Here is a 20,628-nt window from a genome sequence, read left to right as displayed (position 1 = left end):
AAAGTTCCTCAAAATTTACTATTTAGTCCCTTAATTAAAAACAGTTAAATACGATATTTTTATGTTTTTATTTTATACTAACTTTATTCTAAGCAAAGGTCATATAATTTTTTTATTGCAGCAGCAATTGTTCACAATCTTAAACTGAAATCAGCTAAATAGTATGTTTTACATTTCCATTTTTATTTGGGATAAATTTCGTAATAAACCTAGGTCATGTAAATGTTTATATATGCATTATACGTTATTTAATAAAAATATACTGTTCTAAGATATTACTGTTTTTGTTTAGTTATCAAATTTATAATAAAGTGTTCTCAACTAATGCTACATCTGAAAGACTATATATTTCAAGTTTATAGTTTTATATATGTAATTCAAGAAATTTATTATAATATTTCGGAAACCGTAATACCATAAATTTATAAAACCATATCGATAGTAAAGCAATGTATATAATGTAATAATAATTAGGTCATAGACTAATAAAGTAACAGACTAATAAGGTACAAATAAAGATGCATCATTCAGAACATTTTTGAATAATTAAAATATTGTTTAAAAAAAGTCTTTAAAAACACAAGAAAATACTACACACAAAAATGCTAAGCTTCAACCAAAAGTAACACAAATATATAATACCTTATTATACATGAAATTTAAGCTTATTAATGCGCAAACTGTATATTGTATTTACTGTAAGAGAAATAAACGCAAGTGTTGGAGGCTTTTAATACTTAATACCTTTATACAAGCAGTTTATGAAATTCTTTGCAATATTTTAAACTACTGAATACTATATATAACAATATCTTAAGTCTACCAGAGTAAAAATAAATTTTTAAAAAAATTTCGGTTTTTCCGTTTAAGAAAAAGGCAAAAAGCTCTTCAAAAACTCATTACTTCTAGAAGAAGTATAGCTATTTGCGTTTACTAAAATATACTCACGTGTAATGCAGTTTTGCTGTTGTTAAGATATTATACTTTTATACAATAACTTATTAAATTTGTTGTAATATTTTGAGCATCTAAACTTTTCATTTCTGAAGCAAAATAACATCTTAAAAATTTTAAAATGAAGTTATCAATTAAATAAAGATGTGTACAAGTAAAAATATTAATCTAATTACACTGTAAAAATTTAGAAATCATATTACGGTAAAAAAATATTGGCGCTCAGGTTACCAGTACTTTTTACCACAAAATCCATTTTTACCGAAATATGTCATGAAACAAAAAATTTGAAATACAGTAATTTTTACAGTAATAATTACCGTTAAAAACTGAATCGCTTTAATTAAACACAGATTACTGTATAATATTTTATCATAAAATGAATATTACAACAATTTTTTATATTGCAAGAGATAAGTCTTAAGACATCTAAAAATTAAAAAGCCTAATTATAAAGATGTCGATCAAAATAATTCAGAGTATTTTGTTTGAAAGAAAGCACTTCAAAAACACTTTATAGATTACAAAAAATACACCGTTCAAAAGAAAAGGAACAAAAATCCTTGCAAAAATGTAAGAGGCATTATTTTGTAATAATTTTAACGTTGTTAATGCACAAGGTAGTTGCATGCATTGTAAGAAAAATGCACTGATTTGAATGAAGCATTTTTGTTACTGCATCAGAATTAGACACATCAGAGAAACTATAGAACGGGTCAATGCCCCAGTCTACTGCCTAAAGATTCCCTCAAATCAATATTTAGTCTGGAATTCACAGAGAGGGATCATCATTTCAGTCAAAGCCAAGTCGGAAATTAAATTTATCAAACACACAAATCGGAAAATGTAAGTTGAAACTTATAATAGCAAGAATTTCAAAATTAGATTCCTTTTGATTTTCTGGTCGCTGGACATAAAGATATTTCTTTTTCACGCTTCTTTGGTATTTTCAAGATTAAAAAAAATTCTGTAGAAAAGAAAAGGAAGATTTCTCTTGAAAGTAAAATATCATTTCCGTTTGATGTCAAAAAAGTTTCCCTACGCGTGTGTGTCTTATACTTTTGAGATATTCGTATTTTTCTTTCGAGAATACATTGATACTTTGGGATTCGAATAAAAGTGAATATGAAATACAGAAGTACTCAAGCGTAATGCAAATAAAAGATTCCATTTTTTATAGCTGTTATAAAAATGGGGTGGTATTTTATAAAGCGAATAAAACTGCATAAATATAAGTATTGTACCTAATTTAAACTACGTATGTAAAATAAATATCTGGCAACACTCCAGAATTTTACTTCATAATTGCATCTGAATATTTTTTTTAAATATCAATACATTTTTATATTTGATATTTGCAACTGATAACAGAAATTTGGCAAAATATGATTCTAATCCTTAAAAATATCCTGTTATGAAAAACAAATGTGTCTAAGTGATAAAAAAAAATGTTGTGATATTTTTTTTTGGAAAAATATGCTATGAATGCCATGCACTGCAACTAACATGCACTGCAACATGCACTGCAAAACATGCACTGCAACTAATCACCAATAAGTTAAAAAAATCAGGGAACCAATACTCATTAGGAAATGCTCTCTGATATTCAGGGGTAAGAAAGTCATTTCTCAGCAAATTTTTCATGAAAAAGTCTGCTGTTCAGCGAAATTTTGAAAATTTTAAACGTAACAGCAGGAAGTTTAACTGAATTTCTTGTTGTAACCAGATATTTCCAGGTAAATACTATACTATAGACTAAATACTATGCTAAATATTATACTAAATATTATGTTACATACTAAATACTGTGCTACATACTAAATCATAAATACTATACTATACCAGTGTTCTCCCTAAGCGTTTTTAGAAAGGCGACCCACCCTGTCTGCCCTTTGATGCCTATAAATGTACCATTTTTCTAAAAATAACCCGCCATCTCATAGTGCATTTTTAAGGCAAATTAATTAACTATTGAAATAATAACTAAATTATATATGTTTAAAGGTTTAATTCTGATTACTATTGCTAATATTTACTTTGTTGGGATTATTCTCAACTGGTAAAATTATTATAAATTTCTCTTTTTTTTCTACTCTCAAGGGGTATATTAATAAATTTTTTAAGGGATTTTAAATTTTAGAATTATTTTTTAAATAAATACCTTTTTTAAAAAGAAAATCACATTTGAATGTTTATTTTCTAATAATTATCAGTTTAAATTATAGAAAAAACTTTCATGCTGTTTTATCAAAAAATATTTTTTTAGTTTACTCCTTTTTGAAAAAATATTTATGCACAGAGATTGTCTCTTAGCATGTGCCTTTAGTTATTAACTTATAAACTAGAAACTTTTTCTCTTATTTAGGTAATGAATGAAAATTTTCTTTTGAAATATACACATAACTTAAAAACTTGGTAACTTGAAAATTTTTGAGGATCAAATTCAGTTACATGATATTACACATTTTGATACTTTTTACGGTGCTCAGTGAGTGCTTTTTTTCTGTGAAAAAGCACCCGGCACTTTCTTATTCATAGGGAGAACTCTGCTATAGTATGCCATACTGTACTATACTATACTATACTATACTATACTATACTATACTATACTATACTATACTAATGAACGGTAAATACAATGAACTAGTATAACTACAAATATTGAGCTTATTCGTATTTTTGTTGTTTAACAAATAATAATATCATTAAACAGATTTTTTTTTTGTTTCTGTTCAGGAAATTAGTAGATAATATTTCGGTGTATGTGCTGCACAGTCTAGGAATAACAGAGGAAGCAAATTATCAAGAGGTTTTAAAAAGTTTGAATTAGTCTGAAAACAATAACTTGTTATAGTGACTTCTCAAATTTCAAACTATTGCACAAATTTCGTTGTTTTCATATAAGAGTGCATATAACATTTAAAACTGCCTCAATGTGACTGTCGGTGCAATAGTATAAAACTAACTACGAATTCTAAAAGAATTTTAAGAAAATGATATACAGGCAGATTTTACGGATTAGAAAGATTTTAGCAGAAGTGCATTAAGTCACAGGTTTTCAGATCTGAAAAATATTCAAAATTGAAAAAATTCTGATAGATGGTAATATTAATATATAGATAAAAAAAAAACAGTTATAAATAAATACTTTAGAGATAACTTATGACATTTTAGAATCGTTTATCAGTGAATTGTAAATATATGCTGCAATTACTTATATGCTTCATTTCATATTTTGTAAATGTTTTAATATTTCATACCAGTAAATGTCAAGTTATAAGTATAATTAAACATTAATATTTCATTCCTTATTATTTTATTAAATAAAATTCAATAATTTACAACGTTATTAATAGCAAATGTGAAGTGCAATAAAACTAAATAAAGAAGTTTTCTATTTTCATAATTTACATTAAAAATGAACTTCAACATTTAAACTTTAATAAAAATGAATGATATTTCTCTAATAAAAACTCTGTGACTTTCTAAGCAACAGTTATCTTTTTTATTTCTTATTTTTAGCAACATTATTTTTTTAAAAAAAGATTAAATTGTGCACCGTTAATATAATTTTCTTACATCTAAACTGTATTGCTCAATAATATTCTGTTTGATACCTGTAAATGTATGACATGGATTAAGATTACTTATGCGACTAAATTGTAATTTTATGTATTTTTACATTATGTATTTAATGTGCATAAGATTTATTGAACATAAAATATTTTACTCTAATAAAAATGAATGAAATATTAGAAAAGCACATGCTTTTATTTAAATGAATTTCGATTTATAATAATATTCATATCGGTAGACAAATCGATAATTCATTTTAATTTCAATGTAATAAGAAAACTAATAACAGTATTGAAATATGACGTTTCACAGATTTTAGTACTAGAATTAGTTGAGAAATCTTTATTTAAATAAGCTTATGCACAGACATATTAAATTAAAAGTAGGTAATGTTATTTTTCGCTTTACAGTATTTTCATTAAAATGAAACTTGTGAATATCAAATTACAGTATTTGTGCGAGTTTCTTTTTGCATTTCAAATTTTGACTAGAATTATATTACATATTTACTTCATGTTTCAAACTTTAATTTTTAAATATTTCGTTTAGAATCAATTTGATAAAAACTAGGATTACATAAAGGTATTTAACATTGCATTTAAGTAATTTCAATTCATATCTTGGAGAATTTTTAACTGCGCGTTGTAACAAAATGCTATTCTATTTAGAAAAGTGTAATTTAGATATTATTTGGAAGAAAATTTTTGATATTTTATTTGTATACATTTCAATAAAAATTTAATATAACAATTTTATATAAAATATCAATTTAACAAAAAGAATTTGAATAAATTTTACATTTCATACTTATGTAATAATGTATGTAAATAAATGCTGAATTAATATTCATACAGAGATGTAAATGAAACCAATCATATTCATTTTTAACTTTCATGAAGACATTCCAAACTTAATTAAATAGTCTCTCTTATTAGAAAAGATAAAAATATTTAAATTGATTCTTTTTCTGCATTAATCTTAAATTAAGTTATATTTTTTTTCAGAAAGAACTGGACATTTTTCAAAATTTAACTTCTGCGATACTAAAATAAGCCGTTTTTTCTTAAGAATTTAGAAAACGAACATTTTTTGAGCATTTTTTGGTAATAACTACCTCTAATATAATTAGTCCTCACGAATAAATGAAATTCGTGAAATTGAATTAATCCCATACCCGAATACCACATTTAATATATTAAGCTAGATTATTAAATTTTTTTGAATCGAAATCATTTTTACAGCATATCTCCGAGAAATTTTGATTCAAATTAAGTTATTAACTGAAAATATTTCTAAAGTTTTCAGGTGGATAATAACAATTCCCAAACTTTTTCTAAGGCTAAGGAAATAATTCCAGTTAAGACCGTATTGGCATGGAAACTGCCTTCTGATAAAAACTGTCTTTGAAAAATTTAATTTACTCGCTCTGTTATTTTTTAGTTCGTAAAGTTCTTGTAGCTTCGACTCACTTAATAGCAAATCTTAATTCTTTTTATCAACCAAGTTCCTTGCTTAGTATTATTCCGTTAAATGCATTAGCAGAGAATTGATGTCATTCATTGTGGGTGAAAAACTCTAAGAATCTCGTTAAGTGAGAGCACTTCAATTGGATTTTGGATAGTCGTTAAGTTAAAAAATACACTAATGATTTGGTCGAAGGAAAATTAGGATGTAACACGGAAATTACATAAAATTTATATTTAAGTAGAAGAATTGTTTCCTTTGAAAATGCTGAAGTTGAAACTACGTTTCAGCCAAAATAATTTCGAGTTTTTATGATACCATTATTCAAATTCGTTGGCAACAATGAATACATTTTTTAAAAAAATTTTTAATAGCATTACCAATTTTTTGAAATAATTACATTTGTATGCGTTTATTGAAACATTTACATGAGTATGTAAATTTATAAAAGATTTTTTATAAGACTGTCACATAAATATTTCAAAAAGAATTTAAAATGTACATTCCTGTTAACAAATGTATTTTGATAAATGCTAAAATAAAATCTCATTTAATGAATTTTATATTTGTCAGTCACGATATTAATTTATGAATGGTACACGTGTGGTAAAGGCGTATTTTTATTTTTATTATGAATCCTTTATTACCCTCTATCATAATAATCCTTTTATTATAAATCCTTTAATATAAATCCTTTATTATGAATCCTTCATTATGAATTCTTTATTATGAATTATTTATTGTGAATCCCTTATTATGAATTCTTTATTATGAATCCTTTATTATGAATCTAATATATCAACTACCTTTTTTTTATTTATCAAAGATTTTCCTAATTCAATTATTTTAAATAACAAATATTCCCAATTATTTAAATTTAAAACTGAATTTTTTTAACACATGAGTTGGAGCTTTAACTTATTGCAATAATAATATTCAATGTATTTCACCAAACTTTGTAAAGAAATAAGAATATAAGTATAAAATACTATTTAAAATTAAGGTTTAAGAGTTTTAAAAACATTTTTAGGATATTTTTAACAAGTTCTAAAATGCTTTTTATAATGTTAATTGCTTTGAATAATAATCTTGCTATCCTTACTTATAAACCTAATAATTTACTTTTGAAAAGAATTTTAAAAAGTGCATTTTTTTAAACCGTAATCAATAATAGATTTCTATTATGATCTAAAAATTGTATCATTTTAGATGTCTGTTTCATATATATGCATCATGTTTTAAGCAAATAGATATTGTTTGTATTCAAAATCATTTTCTAAATAGGCCATTTTTAAATTTAATCCCAAAATAATTTTTTTATAATATTTACACTATGACGAATCAACTACCATGGATCCAAATCGAAATATAATATTACACTATGTCTAACCTTCAAAGAAAATCTTTCAAATTTAATAATTAAATATTGCATCAATATTAAAATAATTAAATTTAAATTTAAATTTTACAAAATTTTATAAACTAAATCATTTTATTATATATCTTACCAAATGTATAAATCGAATGGGTATCAAATTTTTAAAAAACTATTTCACATTCAAATTCGAATTCATTTTATGTGTATGCCTGATGAATATAAAACAAGAATTATATATTTCAATAAATTCATTCGATTTGTCAGGCGAACATTCGTTATGATAGTATAAAGCGCGAACATAGCAATTAGTTTTTACATTTCATATTAAAATGTTATGACGTAAACATAAAGTAGGTGCTACATTAAATCCGATGTTAAAAAAATTCATAATTTGACAACTACAATTTAGTTAACTAAATTCGACAAAATCTTACCAGTCTACTATAAATTCTCAAACTCTTTCTTCTTTCTATTTATTGAAAGAAAGAAAACAAATCCCAAAAACAACACTTATCAATTCTGAACTGTTTTTCTCTAAGAACTTCAACTGAAGAAAGAATACTCATCACAATGAGTAAAAACAGACGTACATAGAAAAAGACTCCCAAACAAATCCTAAATCCCTCGGCGATGAAATGGCTCGGAAAAGATGTAGTATCTCCGTAACTGCCACGCTGACCAGACCATGGCTTTGGGAGAGGGTGGAAAAAGCCAAGTGCTTGGAACGAATCCAAAACCTTCTTAGTGCTGCTTCAGAGCTTACATCTTAAATCCTTACTTGTTCGGGCTTTGGAAACATTTCAAGCTTATTAAAACCACTGCATTCTATAAACCAGATTTATATGCGATATGTTCTCGTTGGAAGCTCTTAAAGAAAACTTTCCGTGTTCAGGAAATGAGTGCTTAGACGGTGACAGAATGATTAATTAGTGCATAAATTTTAGCAGTGTTTAAAGAATAGTTAATATTTTAGATTAAATAACATAACGTTAAGAAATTGCTTTGTTAAAATCTACTAAAAACATTTATTAGCAAAAAGCAATATATTCGGGGGAAAAAAGTTCGCTCATTTGAACTCATTAATGCCTACATTCTGAAAAAAATTTTGATTCGAAATTGAAACACTTAATCTATGAAATTAACCATAATATGGTGCAAATTTGCTACAACCTTAATACTGCGCAAAATTGAACCATGTTTCATTTCAGCTGCACTGTGAAAAATTCTTGGTCAAGTTAAGGTTTAAAGTACCGGCATTTTGGGTGCATCTTCCGTACTTTCTATTTTACCACAAAATCACTTTTTATCATAAATATTACAGCAATGTATATTTAATTAGAGTAATTCAGGGGTTTTACGCTAATTATAGCTTTCAAAAATTACGTGAATAAGAGCTTTTGTTCCGTAACATGCTCTGGTAAAAATGGATTTCACGGTGCAAACTTACTACAGCCGTAATACTGTGTTAAAATTGAACCATATTTCCTTTCAACTGCACTGTACATTTTACCGTAAAATCTATTTTTACCGTAAAATAATATACGGTAATTTTTACAGTACTAATTACTGTTAAATCACTTAATCACTCTAAGTAAATACATATTACTGTAAAAATTACGGTATATTATTTTAACGGGGTATACTTTTTAACGGGATTTCTTATAGTGTTGAACTATATTATCGTGTAATCAAAATTAATAAGTTCAATAGAACCTTAGCACTATATTAAGTTTGCAACAAGCTTGCAGAATAATGAGGTTGAAAATGTGACAAAATGGTCAGGTATATTATTTCCTTTCAGGTAAGATTCTAAAAGACATATTTTACCTATAATCATTGTAACTTAGTCCAAATTTGATAATGATTTATTCAAAGTGATACTTTCATATAAAGTTAAAGTAAGAAAAATTAACACTTTATTAAAATTAAGGTCAATTGGTGTGATATTATAATTCAACGGTGAATAAATATTTCGAAGAAAGGCAATGAAAAGTGTTAGACAATTATAAACGTCTTATTATAGAAACCTTACATTTCAGTATATTTTTCTATGTGAGTATGGGAAACCGTTTTATACAAAATTCAAAAAACATTTTTAATAATTCAAAAACCCTGAAAATAATTTTTATACATTCAAAAATGAAGCTTATGTTAAATTTAAAAGTTCTTTTTAAAACATTTTTAACTTAAACTACAGTTGAAATATTCCAGATGTATATTATTTAATTAATTACTTAGAATCTACTTTAGTTTATTTAATTATTTAATAAATGTGGTATTATGATGCAATTTTAACTTAATCATAATTCAGTTAAACGCTTTATGAATATTGCAGTAATTTTTGAGATACTATGTGCGTATGTGCGCGTATGTTTTTAATAATATTTATAAAAAGAAAATAATAAAAAACTTTTAAAATTTTTTAAAGATTTGAAAGTCTTAAAATTATTTTTGTACTTTCAAAAAATTAAGCTTGTGCTTTAATAAGTGATATTAAAATTTAAAATTCTTTTTAGAACATTTTAAATTTAAACCATAGTTGAAATATTCTAAATGAATATTTTTTAATAATTTTACTTGGAATATGCTAGAGTTTTTCAATTATTTAATAAACGTTATGCAATGATGCAATTTGAATTTAACATGGAGCAGCTTAACTCTTTATGAAGATTTCAGTAAATTTTTGATATACTATGGCTCAAAGTTAGATTGAATTTTCCGAGAGTTTAAACTCTGTTTTATTTTAAAAACATTGCATATCAATATATTGTTCTATTTGACTATGTTAAATGCTTTTAAAGAATATTTTAAAACAATTTGAATATTTAAAAACCATTAAAATAAATCTTTATTTTAAAAAGTCTACTTATGTTTCGAACAATTATACAAAATTTAAACACTCTTATTGAAAAATTCTTCATTTAAACTATAGTTGAATCATTTCAGGTTTATTTTTTGAATTAATTTACTTGGCATATAGTCTTGGTATATAGTTGAGTTCGTTTGTTTCATTATTTAAAAAAACGTTAAGCTAAGATGGAGATTAAAATTAAACATGATTCATTTTAAAACCAAAAAAAGATTGAGTAAATATTTAGGATATGTTTTAACTTTAAACCAATTTTTCTAAGGAGTTTAATCTTTGTCTCATTTTAAAATCATTGTATTTCAATGTATATGTTTATGTATAATGCTTTTCAAAAAAAAATTAAAAAAATAACATCAAAAATTGAAAAAAAACTCACAAAAATCATTTCACGTTTAAAAAAATAAAATTCTTTTTAAAATGAATACTTTTTATTTTAAATATTAGACTGATATTTCAATAATTTTTCTAAAATTTTGCTATAATTTCAAAAACTTCAGTCTAAGCACTAAGTATTAGACTTTTATTTCGTTTAATTAGTATAATTATTTTTGAAACTTGAAATTGGGATAAAGCTGAACCTTATACATGGTTACATTTAACACTTTTTTTTTAAAATCACGTTCCTGATTGTAAGGAAAATCTGTGTTGGCATTTTATAATGGAAAATGTGAGACAGTTCGTATAGATAAAAAAATTTAAGTACACTGTGAAAAAAGGATTATAATTATATTGATTTTTTTTTTGCTGATCTCCAGGTCGAAAATATTATTCAAGTGACATTTCAACTGAAATCATTAATTTTGCATAATGTGAATAAGAACAGAACATGAGAGTTAATTCCCTTACGGCCTGTCTAAATCAAAAGCCGAATTAAAAGTAATATCTAATTAACGTTTTCGAAATACAGGAGAGATCCATTATGGGCTCCCTATTGAAAAAAAGACACTGATAAACGTAAAGTCAATTCACCCAACCTCACGATATCTTATGTTAATATTTAAATAGTTTTAAAGCAAAAAATTTCATCAGATATGAAAATAAACCTAATAACGTATATGCTAATGCTTAATGTGGTTGAAGATAGAAAGATTAAAAATAGATTCTGATATCCAGTTGCCGTGACATTTAATAATAATTAGCTATACACTTGCATTGAAATAAAAAGTTAGCCATTACATTTATTTAGAATAGAAGTATTTGCATTCGCTCTTTATAAAATTAAATTAAAATTAATTAAATGATTTATTTATTTAAAAGGAAATAAAAAATGATTAAATTTAGGAAGAAAAAAAAGGAAATTTAAAAGCCAGGGAATATGTAATGTCTATAATGGCATCACAATGATTTTATGACTTTAAACTTAAAGTATATGGGAGTTTAAACTCTAAATCATTTTTAAAAAATTTTCAATGTATTTTTATATTTTTTAGTGGGAAATAGTATTAAAGAATGTTTAGAAAAAATTTTTTAAATTTAAAATATACAGTTGAATTTATTGAATTATATTTAAAAACATTATTCTTTTTTATTTTAAAAACTTTTATCGGATATATTTGAATAAACTATGTGAAATTTGAAAATTCATTTGTAAAAATCTCTTAATTCAAACAGCTTCACTGCAAGATGTGCTTTATTCTAATTTTCCCTCAATTTAACAGACGTCTTTCACAATTAAATTTACAATTTATTTAATTATATTTAAAAACATTATTTTTTTTTAAAACCTTTAAGCCTATATTCCAATAAATTATATGAAATTTAATAATTTATTTTTTAAAACCTCTAAATTTAAAAAACCCAATGACAAGATGTGTTTTATTCTAATTTATTCCCAACACAACAGCTGTCCTTCATCCAAAGCTTTAAGAATATTCTAAGCACTCTCAAATTAACGTGATATCTACTCATCCATTAAGATACAAGGTATCCAGTTCTCTCATTACTTATGAAGGATACCTCTCTCCGTGTGCCAGTGTATCCATCGACATGAATTAACGCGATGGTATTTTGTCAATGATATCCAGAAATTGATGAATTTACCTATCTCTGGCGACAAGTAACTCTCTAATTGACCCCAGAGAACAACGAATGGAATTGAACAATGATCTCCATCACTCTATTACGAGCAACATCTAAGCACTTGAGTTACATGTTCCTAAGAGTTGCTTGATTGCATAATTTACTTGTGTGAAACATTGTACTTGAATACATTTGACTACATGCTATTTCCTGAACTAGCGCAACATCAAAATGTGTGTTTTTGAAACCCAAACTGAAAATAATTATTAAAAACAATCCTTAAGCTGTTTCGTAAAACGTTTTAATCATTTTAATTACCAACATATATAGTTAGTTCTGATTAGACTGAATTTTGCTTTTGTGCCGATAAGTGTTCTGTTCTGCAAGGAATAAATCCTTGCTGATCAAAGTTGGAATGATTTATATGATTTAGTACGAAAGGTTTTATTAAGATGTTCAGTGTAAAAAATCATCTGTAGAAATTACTGTATAATATTTTACGCCAAAAATGGAATTTGCGCATGATGCAACCACAGTGCCGGTGCCTAATACCGTAATTTGATTCCTAATTAATTGGTAAATTTGATTCCATAATGCAACCTGAACCACTTTCATCTTAATATCTTCTTAATATATTATCTATATTTAATTATCTCATGTATGCATAGATACTTATACTGAAATATCTTCGTATTTTCCTAAAAAAAAGAAAATAATTTATCACAGCACAGTAAAAATAAGTAGCCGTGTCCATTTTATCCAACTCTTTGATCATTTGCCATTGCAAAAAGAATGCACTCAATCAATATTATTTTTTAGAATAAAATGTATCAAAATGCTTTAAAATGCAAAATACAAAGAAAGCAAAATCATACTTTTCCTAGATTTTGTAGACAGATTTTTAGATTTTCATTAGGGTTTATGGATTTATGAAAGTTAGAAATTTCCAAAATACCTGTTTTAAAAACTCAATCTTAGCATTAAATGAAAAATTGATCATGACTTTACTTTTTATTTCATTCTTTTACTGAAACATTCGTTTTCGTTTATTTAAAAACTGAAAGATACTTATGTTTGTACTTAAAATTTGCTTCTCATATTGTTATGCAATTGCAGTTTGTAGCTAAATGTAGCCTAAAATAGCCAATTAAATTAAAATTTCATAAAAAAAAATTTTCACTTGCTGATTTTCTTCAAATAATTCGCAATATTTTTAAGGGAAAAAAAAGTTTAAAAATTATTATTGTTGTTGTTATTATTATTAAATAGCAGATTTAGTATCCTTGTGTTAGAAGAAACAAATTAAGAGTTATAATAAACACATTGCAACAATGTAATGATTTGTGCAACAATTCTTTGTAACTATGTCAGTTTTATCACAAATTAGTATAAATATCATATATAAGAAATACGTTTTAAAAATATTCATTGCATCTTATATTGAATGAATAAATTCTTTGCTTAGCTAACGGCTCTTTGCACGTGAAGAATTATATGTCTAGACGTGTATTTTTATTAACATATTTAATCAAATGTAACTTTTTAAGAGATGCATGGAATATAAAATAATTGATACACTTTATGACTTTGTTTTATGCCCCTTTACTTACTCAAATATCTTTAACCTATTCAGAAAAATGTATTGGCAATTTTGCAAACATGATTTATCCTGAATCTCTTTTGAAAATGACTTATTTAATAATCAATACAACAGGGAAATAAATTTCCTAGTTACTTATCATAATTTAATAATATATTCTTTTCTTATTAAAGTAAAATTTATTTATTGAAACCCATATTCTTTAAAATATTTTTTGCTGCTAAACTAATAGTTTCTTCTCCAAAAAATTCTTCTATGTCACTGAGAATCATTTAATTAAAATCATTTTACTGCAAATTTTATTTTATATCTTTTGAACTTTTAAAAGTCAAATGCTTCAAAGTTGACACAAAAATTATGTCATTTCTGTTTATATCTGCGCCATGCTCTCGATGTTGATCCTACTTTCCGTGTGATTCCCTTTACACTTAATAAAAATACTTTAAGGAATTATACCAGTATAATTCTTCAAAGCATTTCTTTAATCTTATCAAATTTTAGATTACTGAGAAGAGAAACAATACATTTATTAGACTCCATGCTCAAGCACAACCTTGCATTTAAAATATGGTTAAATAAGCATCAAAATGGCTTCTTTTTTTTTCAAAAATGTTGCCCCCAATAATGCCAGATGGACGTTTTAAGCTTTGAAAATGCCTACTGGTCAGATAGTAAGGTAAGTAGGTACCTTATTTTCATCACACTAGAGCTGAGCTGTACAATGGGCTATTGGCGACGGCCTGGGAAACATCCCTGAGGATGATCCGAAGACATGCCATCGCAATTTTGATCCTCTGCAGAGGGGATGGCTGCCCTGCTTTGGGAGACCGACGACCTGCGTGAAGTCGAGCACTTCACGGTAGAACAGTTTAATGAGGACCGATACCGCGCACCCTCAGTCCCTACGCAGGCTTATCAAAGTGTCATCCTCCCGCTTACTGACCGCAACCAGTGATGCTTGACTTCGGCGTTCTGCTGGGAATCGTGTCTTTACGATCAGTCCACTAGAGGACCCTACTGGTCAGAAATCTTTGTAATTTGTGACAGTGAAATGATCTCTTTATCATGAAATATGCCTTTTATTGAGTTATGTTATTTGAGTCAGAACATTGTTTTCATATTTCATTCTTCCAAAGTTTTCAGACCGACAAAGATCTTATAATTTAGGTTTAGCTTATCGTAAACTGACAAGGGTTAAATAGGGGAGCTGGAGGGAGGTATTATCTATAACATATGGCATAATATTGCAGTTCGAATGGTATTAGCCAGGCCTGAATTTTTGTTCACCACTACTTTAACGAAAAAACAATTTTCTAAAATGATAACAAATGTAGTTTAAAGAACATTTTAGAGGCCCAAACCATAGAAAAGTAGGAACTGAAAGAATTTTAAAATAGCACAAAATTTTATAATCTGGAGCAAATTTGGGAAACCCGTTAAACTAACTTCACTGTTCCAGCATCTGTGTCCCTATCAGTAACTTGATAAAAACTCTAATTTTGCCCGTTTTGATAGTGCAACATTTACTTATTCATTAAGAATATTTGGGTGTAACTACATGAATAGTTTCTTTTTATCTTTTCTCCCAAATTCAAGAAATTTTTAGTTGAGAAAAAAAAACATGATGTCAAAAACATGCAGAGGTATTAACAAATCTGATGACATAGGCTTCAATCTTTTTGCGATATCTTTGCGCATTTGTTATCAATTTTTCCTTTTAAAGACTGAAACTCTTTCTCTCTATTTTTATATATGTCTAACTAAACTCTAGTCTTGTTTGTCTGGTAAACTCTGAGAAAATTATGGTAGTAAGAAGAACAATATTTTACAAGACTGAACTCAGTCGCCCTACCTTAGTATTCAGACGCCAATGGCGAGGCTGGTAAATGGAAATTTAGCACCCTGATCTAGTATATAATATCAAATTAATAAGAAAAGTTAAGATTCATAAAAAGAAATTAATATAATTGTCGGCAACGTTTAAAGTTCATTCAATCATATGAAATGGTATGATCTTATGGTAATGAAGTCCAAAAAATATTATTTTTGAACTGATGATATAGAAATGAATTCATGTCCTTCAGTATATAATTCAACGAAGTCTACAATTCCGTTGAATTTTTTATAATCCAACTGAGGTGGAATAAATGTTCGAAAGCTGATCTGAATTTCTTATACTGATGGTTTCTTATGCCTCTAATTTAGGATCGTACGAACAATACGCATGAAACATTAGCAGGGTGAACGAAAGGCAGTATTCAAAAAAATGCTGTAACTTTTGCTGTAATTTAAAACAGACTTGAAATTAAATTCTTCACAAAACTACATTTCTTACATAATGTAATAGTTTCTGACATAGTGCTACATAGTTATATTTCTTACATAGATACCATACATTATTTTATTATTACGTTTTTTTTACATCGCGAGCAACCCTTTTAAGCATTCAAATATTGATAATTCATATTTAGTTTTCTAAATAAATCAGCAATATTTATTACAATTGGTTTATTCTATTAAAGTTAGGCTTCGTTAACCCAAAAAGGCTATTTTCTTCTTTTTTTTTAAACTAAGAAAATATTTATAAATAATTTCTTCATTTAACATCAGATGCGCGAGTCTCCAATTATATTATTTTATAATAAACTTAATTTTTAACCTTTCGAAATTTTTAACTCATATATAACAAAACTTTCTGAGATTTGAATCCACTATCTATGTATCTGTATATAAAATATTTTGAACAATACTTAGTTTTACAAATTCGCATAATTAAAGCTATTTTTTCTCGCACAATTTTGATAATTCCTTTTTTTAATATTTGAATTATAATAAACTGCTCTTAATAGTCACCTCTTAAATATTTTAATATATTAGGAGCATTTAAAGAACAAAACAATACAATCTTATCTTTATAATATAAGTTTTTAAAGCAGTATTTTTCTGGAATCATAAAAAACTGATCTAAAAAGATAAAATTTCATTTCATCAAATGAAATCTGCTATTTAACTTTAAAAAAGGCATATTTAAAATTTTGCAAAGAATAACGGTCGAGAAAAGTAGTAATATGTAATATTAATGCAATCTTAACATACCTATCTATTTATATTACTGCATATCAGCTACATTAATTTATTTCTTTAACATGCAAACTATAATTGCATAAATGCATTCATCAAAAAACAAATATATACAATGGGCTATNATACACAGCCTTTGATGTACCTTGAACGTTTGTTTTCCAGATATATATATATATATATATATATATATATTTCCCTTAATGATTAAGAACTATAAAGATGCGTCTATGAGGAAATAAGTGCAATCTATATTCCATATACTTATTCATATGGCAGCATTTTCATCTGCAATAACTACTTATTTAAAAGAGCAAACGATAATATATTAAATACATAGAAAAAATAAGGATAAGAATAATATTAAATCTCATATCATAGTATGAAATCATTTAATTAAAAAAGATGTGTCAAAAATGTTTCGTCCTAATGGAAGAAAGCAGCATTCTAAAAACTATTTAATAATGAAATAAAGTACTTAAATGGATAACAAATATACATTCATGTATCCCTCAGATCAGTTTATTTTACCGCATGATAATAGCTATGTGTTTTCCTTTTTTCTTTTCAAACAAACAATCAGAGAATGAATGCGTGGAACAAAATGTTTAAAAGGGAAAAAAAGAAAATAGTGCAATCGAAATTTTATATACTAATTTATATCGCTGCAAAATCATCTGCAATAACTATTTATTTAAGCAAACGATAATACATAGAAAAAAACTTAATATTTAATCTCATATCATTACATGAAATCATTTATGTGAGAAAGATATTTAAAAAATGTTTCGTCCTAATGCAACAAGATTCTGAAAACTTAATAATGAAGTAAAATACTCAAATGGCTGATAAATATGCATTCATTAATTTCCCAGATCAGTTTATATTACGGCATAACATTAATAAGTCTTTTCTTTTCAAACAAACGATCAGAGTATGAATGCGTGGAACAAAAAAAACAGAGGAGAATAAGATAATATTTAGCCACTCACCATCCGCTGCTACGGCCATCCTCAATTAGAAAGCGGGATAAAAGAAAAGCTCAGTAAATTTCTAGTAAATATCCAAAGAAAAAAAATAAATTTGAAAAATAAAACGGGAAAAAAAGCACACGATGGTTAACTCAGTGCTTGAGGAATCCAAATCCAGCCATCTCTTGCAGTAAATCCGCAGGAGAGCGATTCTCTCCCATCGGCTATCTATCCGGATTTTTGGCGGAATAACTGGAGTGACCGATTGATCGCCTGTCATGCACCCAGAAAGGAGCAAGCGATAATCCACTTTCAGCGACCTCTGGTGGAAAATTTGTAAAGAACAGGAAAGAAAACAATACAGGGAATCATCAACATAATTATTTCCTCTAGGTTTAAAATAACAGTTGTTAAGTTAAGAATAAGTCTTACGTTAATCATTTCCATTTAAATACAACTAACTAAATGATCGATTTCTTCTTACTTAAATGCATCAATTTTGATTTTAGAGAAGAGTTTCTTTTATTAAAATTTGCATGACGCATGAAAAATTCAGAACTTTTCTTTTTTAAATAAGAATTTTTTATTGATTGCATGACAATATTTCATAAATGTATTTAACAAAGGATTTCATTTAGATTTTTTCTAAAAAGTATTTCAGCAAAGGAATTTTAAAAACTATAACTTCCGATAAATGGAACAAAAAATAAAAAAGTCACGAAAAGAATATCGGATTCTTATGATGAAATTTGTTTAATTTTTAATTTTTTTATAAAGCTTATTTCTATTGACTTTTTATTAGATTATGGACGTAATGCTGAGAAAATATTACGTAACTATGTTCTATGTTATGTAAAAATGGCTTAAAACTTTTTGAAATTTTAGGATATTCAAATTGGACTTTTTATATTGGTTGCCAAATACAATTAACTGCAAAATTAAGAAAAAACAAATTTAAATTTTTCTCGCGCATGCACAGAATAAAAGACTACTTTAATTACTCATTTCTTGCACAGTTTTAAATAAACTTTTCTCAAATTTTGAAGCAATAATTTTAAAATTAATGCTCCAATTTTTTTTTTAATTTTATTGAATATTTTTAAAGTTAAAAAAACGTAAAAAGGCAAAAATACGTAAGACAAAAAAATTAGTTTTTTATAAAAATGTTCATCATATCATCCAGAAATATGTCAGCAAAGTTCACAAAATTTTGTTCAATTATCACATAAAATGACTAAAATATTTGTTACAAGTTAAAAATTTATTGCTGCATTTTTTGGCATAAGGTGTTTAAAAACACTATTTTGAATTTTAAATTTAGTGTAGGTCTCTCAAACCTCTAACAGCATTAAACTTCATTGATAAATACAATAAATCGCATATACTAAACAGTTCTAAATTTATAAAATTATTCTCTAAGTATTTTTTGAGAAAGATCAAAAAATGCATTAGTATAGAAGTGTTTTCATCATTTTGTCCAACCTCTGTATGTAAGACAGATTTTTTATATATAGTTTAGCCTGGAACCCTTAATATTAATTTAATTTTTTGTGAATTTTGGCATATTTCTTTAACTATTTAAATCTAAAACCCTTTGCACACAATTCCTAAACAATTTTAAATTAATAAAAATTTTAAAAAAGTCTTTTTTAGCACTTTTATTTCTCCTGAACTATATACCAATTTTGCTCAAAATTTGTATTTTGTCATTTAAAATTAGATAGTTAAAAATTATGTAAAATTTGCATATCTCTATATTCAAATGTGTTCGATTATTAATAAATAAAGTGATATAAAATAACAAAAACAATATTAAATATTAATAACTTAAAAATCTTAGGATTAACGAATTTTGTAACCATGTGAAAATTTTCTTAATCTACTTAGATAATTTCAAGATATATGATAAAATATAAAGGAGTAACATCAACACAATGTAAAAAAAACTGTTATATTTACGGAAAGAAGCAGTCAGCTGGCTTAACAGTGTAAAACCGGTTATTTCACAGATAAATATTATGCCTGCTTTAAAATACTATGTATGCTGTATAAGTGCCGTTATTTTAACAAACTCCGTTATTTTATGAAAAAAATTCTGTTAGTTTAACAAAAATTCTGTAAAATTAACTATTCCGGCACTGTGGCCGTGAGAGCCGCCAGCATTCGCATGACCAATTGACTCAGGGATTAGCGGCTGGATCACATCATTGCTCTATTCTAAGACACCGCAACTCTAGTGTCTTAGAAAATCATAAATAGGAGTAAAAACTCTGAAAACTCAAATAGAATACTCAAAAAAACTCTGAAAACTCAAATAATCGCCCTTTTAAAAATGTTCAGCAAATTAACTTACTAAAAAATTATATCTAAAGAAATATAATAATCAGATAGAGTATCAATTTGACAATCAAATCAAATCATAGTTTTGTTCATACGATTTTCAGAACTATATAATAATGGCTTAAAAAAAAGAGCAAGTGTAGAAAATAATTATAAAAAGCTTTGGGAAGAGGTCGTATGGTTAACGAAAATGCATGAGAAAAATTTGAATTTGAACTGACGGTTTTAATCCATTTATGGTTAAGATGAAAAACAGATAAAGACCGTTTTGTCAATAAAACAGCTTTAAACCGTTAAATATGCGGAGAAAATCGATAAAAAGCATGGGAATTTTTTATAACGCGAGGATAACAGATAAAAACAGAAAAAATCTGTA

General features: G+C 26.2%; 1 protein-coding gene across 1 annotated transcript in view; it reads right to left on the bottom strand.

Moving 5' to 3' along the window:
- Positions 1-18,187, bottom strand: part of LOC107444401 (muscle calcium channel subunit alpha-1) — a 223,473-nt gene extending 205,286 nt beyond the window's left edge. The window contains exon 1 of the mRNA XM_043039109.2: positions 17,934-18,187. Within this exon, the coding sequence (XP_042895043.2) occupies positions 17,934-17,952 (19 nt within the window). The 5' untranslated portion in view covers positions 17,953-18,187. The remainder of the gene's footprint in view (positions 1-17,933) is intronic.
- Positions 18,188-20,628: the final 2,441 nt, after the last annotated feature.

The sequence above is a fragment of the Parasteatoda tepidariorum genome, chromosome 4, assembly GCF_043381705.1.
Source record: "Parasteatoda tepidariorum isolate YZ-2023 chromosome 4, CAS_Ptep_4.0, whole genome shotgun sequence".
In the NCBI taxonomy this organism is placed as follows: domain Eukaryota; kingdom Metazoa; phylum Arthropoda; class Arachnida; order Araneae; family Theridiidae; genus Parasteatoda; species Parasteatoda tepidariorum.
This window is presented reverse-complemented; position numbering and strand designations above follow the sequence as displayed.